Here is a 7,142-nt window from a genome sequence, read left to right on the forward strand (position 1 = left end):
GGTTTCTTCTTTTGGTTCTTGACAACACCAACACTTTGATGGCATGCTCACTCCCAAATTGTGAAGAACTTTATCTATTGGCAGCTTAAATTTCCATGCTCTCCATATAAAGAATGACATCTTGAAAGGAAGTCCTCTCTCCCATATATACTTGTAAATATCATCCCTCTCATCCTTCTGTCTAATATAATTCCATGCACTTTTGACAGAAAACTTACCATTTTTTATTCCAACATCCACCAGGTTTTGTCCAAAGGCAATGTATCTACTGGTGGAGAGATATTTTGCACTATATGTTGAACAATATCCTCAGAAAGCTATTCTCTCAAAGAAATCAAATCCCATTCTCCTCCACTACTAAACTGTTTCACTTCAATCTCCTCTTCTGTATGATTTTCTTCCACAACATGATATAAGGCACCTAGTGAAGTCCAGTTGTCAAACTCGAAACTAGCATCTCCCTGTCTTATCTGCCACCAAATTTGATGCTCAACTAAATCTCTGACAAGAATCATCTTCTTCCATGTACATGATCCTCCCCTAGTAATGGCTATCAAAGGATGCAATTTCTTGCAATACTTGTTGATCATGAATGAAGCCCATAGAGAAGGCTTTGTTCTTAGGTTCCACCCTAATTTGCAGAACAACGAATTTGACATTTCAAAAACTGATCTAAAACCAAGGACACCCTCTTCCTTTGGTAGACAAGCAGCCTCCCATTTGATCCAGTGTCTGCACCTTGTATCACTTTTATAATTCCAAAAAAATCTAGCCAAAAGCCTGCGTATATGTCTGATCACTCCAATTGGTGGGCTCATAGTAGAAAGAATATGCAAAGGCATACTCTGTAGGACATTTGAAATTAATACAACCCTTCCACCATAGGACAACATCTTCCCATGCCAAGATTGTATTCTTTTGCCAATTTTCTTTATTATGTCATCATAATATGCAATCTTGTTTCTGCCATAGTATAGTGGGCAACTAAGACAAGTAAAAGGAAAGGATCCCTTTCTGATCTTAGTAATTCCCATTATTCTTCTGACCATAGTTTGATAAACTTTATGATTAACATAGAAAGCACTCTTAATCAAATTGACTAACTGTCCAGACACTTTCTCATACTGCTGAATTTTCTTCATCATCAGCTTAACTGATTCTTTCTCTGCAGATAAGAATAATATGCTGTCATCAGCATATGAGAGATCATTAATAGGAGGACTTCACTTAGGCATGCCAAATGGTTTAAATCTGTCCTTTTCTAAAAGTGCATTTAAACTTCTAGAGAGAACTTCTGCTGATATAATGAACAAAATAGGAGATAGTGGATCTCCTTGTTTAACTCCTCTTGAAGAGGTGTAGAAACCATGTGGTTTTCCATTTATGAGCACTGAGTACCAATTACTTGAAACAACCTAAACACCATGTCAATAATGATTTCATTGAAGCCAAACTTCCTGAGTACCTTAGTCAAAAACAACCAAGAAACCCTGTCATATGCTTTCATCATATCCAGTTTAACTACCATGTTTGCAGTTTTCGTTCTTTTAGAAATATCTCTGACTATTTCTTGTGCTAACAACACATTTTTTACTATGCTCCCCCCTTTCACAAAGCCTGACTGGTTACTGGAAATTAACAGTGGCAAAAATTGAACCAGCCTTTCATGTAGTACTCTTGAGATGATCTTATTGCTAAAGTTACTCAGGCTGATTAGTCTGAGATCAAAAAAAGTCTCAACTATGTCGTTCTTTGGCAGCAGTACCAGGTTTGTATGAGTAATGAACTTGGGAAGTTCATATCCAACAAATAAGGCTCTTACCATATTGATAATGTCCTCCTTCACTATGTTCCAACAATGTTGGCAAAAACAGCCAGTGAAACCATCAGCTCTACTTGCACTATCCCCACTAAGTCCAAAAGAAGTTGATTTGATCTCCTCCTCAGAAGGTAAATCCACCAGTTCATGATTATGTTCCTTAGTAATAACTGTTGGAACATGCTTTAATAATTTTTAATCATCAGGACATCTATCAGCAACAAACTGTCTGCTATAGAAGTTAACTGCCTCAGCTGTATTAACTTGATTAGTATTTAGCCACTCTCCATCCCCATTCTGAATATTGGTTAACCTAAGCTTCTTTCTTCTTCCATTTACATAAGAGTGGAAGAATCTTGTATTTCTATCCCCATCTTTGAACCACTTCATGCCTGACTTTTGCCTCAAGTATGCCTCTTCTAAATGTAAGTATTTACTAAGTTCAGCCTGAACTCTATGCAACTGAGCTCTGTTCTCCATTGATGGATCAGCCTCAAACTGAGATTCATGTGCAAGAATCACCTCTTCTAGAGTGGTAACCTTCTGGAAAATGTTTCCATAAGTTCCCTTACTCCTTTCCATTAGTCCTCTCCTCAACTTCTTCAGTTTGTGCTGAAATATGAGAAAAGGATTTCCTGAGAAATCTGCTGTCCAATTTTCAATGCAACATGATTAAAAGTATCATAATGAATACAAAAATTTAGACATTTGAAAGGCTTGATGATCCTCTCAGTTTCTTGCCTTATCTGCAACTCATGTGGTGAATGGTCTGAGCCTTTTTTGATCAAGTGAGTGACAATCATTTGAGGGGCCTGATCTATCATCTTTTGATTGCTCAAGATTCTATCTAATCTCTTAGAAATAGTAGCTGCATCTGATCTGCCATTCCACCATGTGAAAGTGCTGCCTATATATCCCAGATCATACAAATGACAGTCATTTATGCAAGCTGCAAAGTCTTCAGTCTTTTGAAACAATACTGACAAACCACCTAACTTCTCTTCATCATACAAAACCACATTAAAGTCACTTCCCACCTACCAAGGAATTTTCCATTGTCCTGCTAAATGAATCATAGAATCCCACAAATTTCTTCTTATGCTTGAATCACAAAAAGCATACACCATTGAGACTAAAGCCTCCTGCCTTCTCTGTTGATGTACTACTCTTATTGTCAGATGTTGAGCATGATCCTCAACTAAGTGAACTTCCCATTCTTCCATAACAAACAACCAAATCTTGCCTGTGCAGTTAGCAAAGGCTGATTGATGTTCCAATCTTCTTCTAAAACAGTCTAATTCTGTAGCATCCTGAAAAGGCTCCATTAATCCTATTAATTGATATTGATTCCTTCTATTTAGATTAGTCAATCTCTCAAAGGCTTGTTGAGTATTGACTGATCTAATATTCCAAAATAGAGCTATATTCATCATTGTTTGTTTAACTTTGAGGCTGCCAACCTCTTTGATAAACTTCTAATTAGGAGAGCTTGCTCTTTCTAATTTTTTCTTGCTTTAACTTTACTGCTAGTTTCTTTCAACTTGTTGACATGTTTTGGGATAGATCAGCTTCTTTGCTAATATGTTTAACATTAGCATCCATACTCTCCTCTTCATGCTCATGATGAATAGTAACAATAACACCTTCATTTATAATTGTTTCAATATCATCCTTGTTCTTATCAGGTGGATCAGCATCTATATCTGGTGGTTCTTTTAGTTCTTCTTCAATCCTTTCATCTGATCCATACTCATCAGAGTTGCTATCTACCACAATCATAGTTTGCCTTTATATTTGACCTGTTGATGTTTCTTTGACTATATCTAACTCTTTTGCATTGTTTTCTGTCTCAGCCCTTTCTACATCATCAATTTTTGATTCTTCATGTACATGATTTTCCTTCTGTATATCCTTAGTTTGGTTGATCTCCTCTTGTTTATCATCTATCTTTTTTGGTGATTTCTGTTTCCCAAAAGATTGCTCCACCCATGATTTACATGATTGTGGCTCAATAGAAACCACATCCTCCTCAGCAATCACATGCTCTTCCAAAGCAGCAAAAACATTACTTGTTTGAATTTCCTCCGAGTTGTCTACAGAGCTAGACTTTCCTTTAACATACTCATTATCTACTAGTGGCTGCATTCTACCATCTTTGACAACATTCCACGCATTGTAATCCATGCTATGCCTTCTTCTCTATTCAACTTTCTCCTTTGGATCCTCATTTGCTTTGTTCTCAACTTTCTTTCTTTGAAATTGATCCTCACTCTTGTTATTCCTCTCTTCTTTATCCTTCTTCAACTTAGGATGTAGAACAAAACACTCAGATTCAGTATGCCCTGGCAGACTATATTTGATACAATACTTTGGCATATAATCATATTTTATATCAATCCAAGTTGACACAATCTCACCAGATTTCTTCTTTATGCCCACATTGATTCTCTTTGGATGCTTCTTCAACAGGTCAACTTGCACCTTCACTTTGGCACAACTAGGTCGTGTTTTGTTCTTTGTGGCCATATCAACATGTAATGGCTTCCCCACTACCTATGTCATCATGAACAAGGAATTTTTGACAAAAAAATTGGGAGATAAGGATTGAAAGGAATTCCATGCAATTGTTGTTGATGTTTCAATCTCTGGATGGAACCATGGCTCCCGAATTAAAGGTCTCATTTGATAAAATCCATCTCTAGTTTTGAGCTAATACACAGGCTTTGGCATAACATGAACATAATACTCAAAAGTGCCAAGTCTAATTAAAACATGTCTATCATGCAAAAAACCAATCTTACACTCAGCTTTGATGCCACATTGTAGAGGTATTATAGAACGTAACTCTTCCATATCAGGCCATCCATATGAGAATTTACCTATTACAGCATATTGTAAACCCTCTTGTACTATCATATCATCCACTTCATGTTCATCCCATAGTACTGTTGGTTCCCCATGCACGTACGTAAGATTTTTTATCTCAATTGGATTTGAAGATGGGGTGGAAGATTCTGGCTTAAGTGTTTCAAGATATGAAGGTTTGTTGGGTAGAGGTGGTGGTGGACTATCTCCTCCGGGTAGTGTAAGTTGTCCATGAACATAGGTTTGTTTTTGCTTCTTATTAGGCTTTGAGGGTATGGTAGATGCGTCTGGCATAGGTATTTCAGTGTTTGGAGGTTTTTTTGGTATTAATGGTGGTGGCTCGCATCCTGGTAAATGTGACCAGCCTTTTCTGGCCTCCGCCATCGCTGGCACCGGTGAGAAGTTGGGCTAAAAGTAGGGTTAGGGTTTTAAGGTTACGGTTTAGGGCAAAAACTCTCGCAAACCTAGGGTTCTTCAACCCAAAATTAGGGTTTTTCATGAAAGAGTTCTAAAAATGATTGGCTTCCTCGATTGGGAATTAGTGATGTTAATGTTGCTATTTATGCTAGATAATGATATATCAAGGTTTGTTAAGCAATAATCTTCGATTCTAGAGTTGAAATTCTTGAATCAAAGTTAAGGTTCTTAGACCTAAATTTGGGGGTTTTCATATAAATGATAATTTTAAAAATTAATTGAGTATTCCTATGATTAAAGTAATGGGTTTTCCCTTCTGGTATTGAATTTGGTATTTTGGTCATAAAATTTATGTTTTGCCCTAGAGACCCATTTTTCCTAAATTAAGCGTTGGAATTTGACCCGAATAGAAAGTAGCCAATATGGGTATCATTATTCATGGTTTCTTGCATAGAATTCACATGTGATAGAGTTTGGTTATTTGGAGACGCTTCAAAAGACAAGGAAACGTATAGGTTCGTGGCACCTGTTTGGCTACCAGGTAGGTTATAGCTTCCCTTTCGGTAGACTCCGGTTAGTTTCATATATTCGTGTATTAGAAGAAATGGAGAATTCATGTATAGTAATTGGAGATTTGGGATGAAATCTTAGGATGGTATTGTTGTGTGATTTGTGTGTTCGGGCTTGTGTCCTGTAGATTCCTTAGGTTGTTTGATGTGGTTTTTCAATAATATCGGTGGATATATGTGACTGGGAAGTAGCGGGTGAAACCTATTGTTGTGTCTAATGATGAGAAATTCCCATAATATGTGATTTTTGTGTTATGACATTACTAGTGAACCTAGTTGATAGATGGGAGGCTAAAATACACCAATGATTATGATTGAGTTCTAAAAGGAGTTGTGACAAATGATTGTGAGTGTAAGGTGAGATTACTTGTTTTAAGCTAATAGGCTGATTTAAGAAAGTGGTAATAATGTAAATTTACCTTTGTGTGTGGGACTAGCCACAACGTTTTGTGTGTTTGATTGTTCAATTATGCTGGCTTAATGCCATGTGCAGTTGGTAGATATCGAATTCTACTTGTTGTCCTGATTCGGATAGGATTAACATACCCGTTGTTGGTATTTGTACTTGGATATATTGTTGGTGTACCCACTATTGGTACTTGAGTTATTGATATGTGTTGGCATACCCACTGTTAGTATTGTGATATGATACGTTATTGGCATACCGTTGTGGTATTTGTGATATTGAACTCGACTGTTGGTGATTGACATATGCATTGCACGCATTCTCTCATATTTATTATGCATGGCCGATACCCAGTGATGATCCGGTATCGTTGATTGAGCGAAACTGATATTTGATAAACTCTTTTACTTGAGTGATTGTGAAAAGGCCGATGTCCGAAGATCTATTCCGGAATCGTTGTTTATATGAAATTGATACTTGTTAAAATCTTTTACTTAAGTGATTGTGAGGAGGCCAATGTCTGAGGTTCAATTCTGGAATCGTTGATTTGTGAAACTGATATTTGACAGACGTTTTTGAGTTATTGTGAGAAGGCTGATGTCCGATGGTATATTCGGGCATCGTTATTGCATGGCCGATTCCGATGTTATCCCGAAATCTTTGTTAGTGCATGGACTCCGCGGGTCACCCAGAGTGGTGCCGGTGAGACTCCCCCTGTGAGCAATTACTAGAGTCCCGTCTGTCTGTTTGGCAAAGATCCGGGAAGGGTGGCACTCAGACTTCGCGAGTCACACTAGGTTGTGCTACCGAGACGTCGATATTTCCATCTGGAGTACATGTGTACACCTCATTTGCATGGCATGGCATTGAATCCATACATCTTGCATTGCATTGCATTGATACATCTTGCATTGCATTGCATTATGGCTTGTTTAAGATGATTTGGTGTTTACTTGTGATGATTGGTTTCAGATTGATTTATTCAGACTTGGAACGATTGGGATTAGATGGTTTACTTAGGTAATGACGTGTACTTGGATCTGGATTTATTGATTGAACTTGTTGA

The 7,142-nt window shown here is 37.4% G+C and overlaps 1 protein-coding gene across 1 annotated transcript; it reads right to left on the reverse strand.

The window, feature by feature from the left end:
- Positions 1–317: 317 nt before the first annotated feature.
- Positions 318–3,144, reverse strand: LOC132619775 (uncharacterized). The gene is made up of 6 exons (XM_060334572.1): positions 2,944–3,144; positions 2,514–2,856; positions 2,084–2,466; positions 1,466–2,002; positions 1,280–1,415; positions 318–1,165 (listed from the first exon to the last, which is right to left on the reverse strand). Exons 1-6 carry the CDS (start codon positions 3,142–3,144, stop codon positions 318–320), a joined length of 2,448 nt encoding a protein of 815 aa, XP_060190555.1.
- Positions 3,145–7,142: the final 3,998 nt, after the last annotated feature.

The sequence above is a fragment of the Lycium barbarum genome, chromosome 11, assembly GCF_019175385.1.
Source record: "Lycium barbarum isolate Lr01 chromosome 11, ASM1917538v2, whole genome shotgun sequence".
Classification (NCBI taxonomy): Eukaryota; Viridiplantae; Streptophyta; class Magnoliopsida; order Solanales; family Solanaceae; genus Lycium; species Lycium barbarum.

Bases quoted from the DNA above. Each gene is read 5' to 3' on its own strand.
- LOC132619775 (XM_060334572.1), bottom strand. From the start codon at position 3,144: ATGGAGCCTTTTCAGGATGCTACAGAATTAGACTGTTTTAGAAGAAGA. The intron at 2,857-2,943 runs GTGTATGCTTTT...ATTCCTTGGTAG, and splicing joins AGGAGGCTTTAGTCTCAATG to GTGGGAAGTGACTTTAATGT. The intron at 2,003-2,083 runs GTTAATACAGCT...AAATTATTAAAG, and splicing joins AGTGGCTAAATACTAATCAA to CATGTTCCAACAGTTATTAC.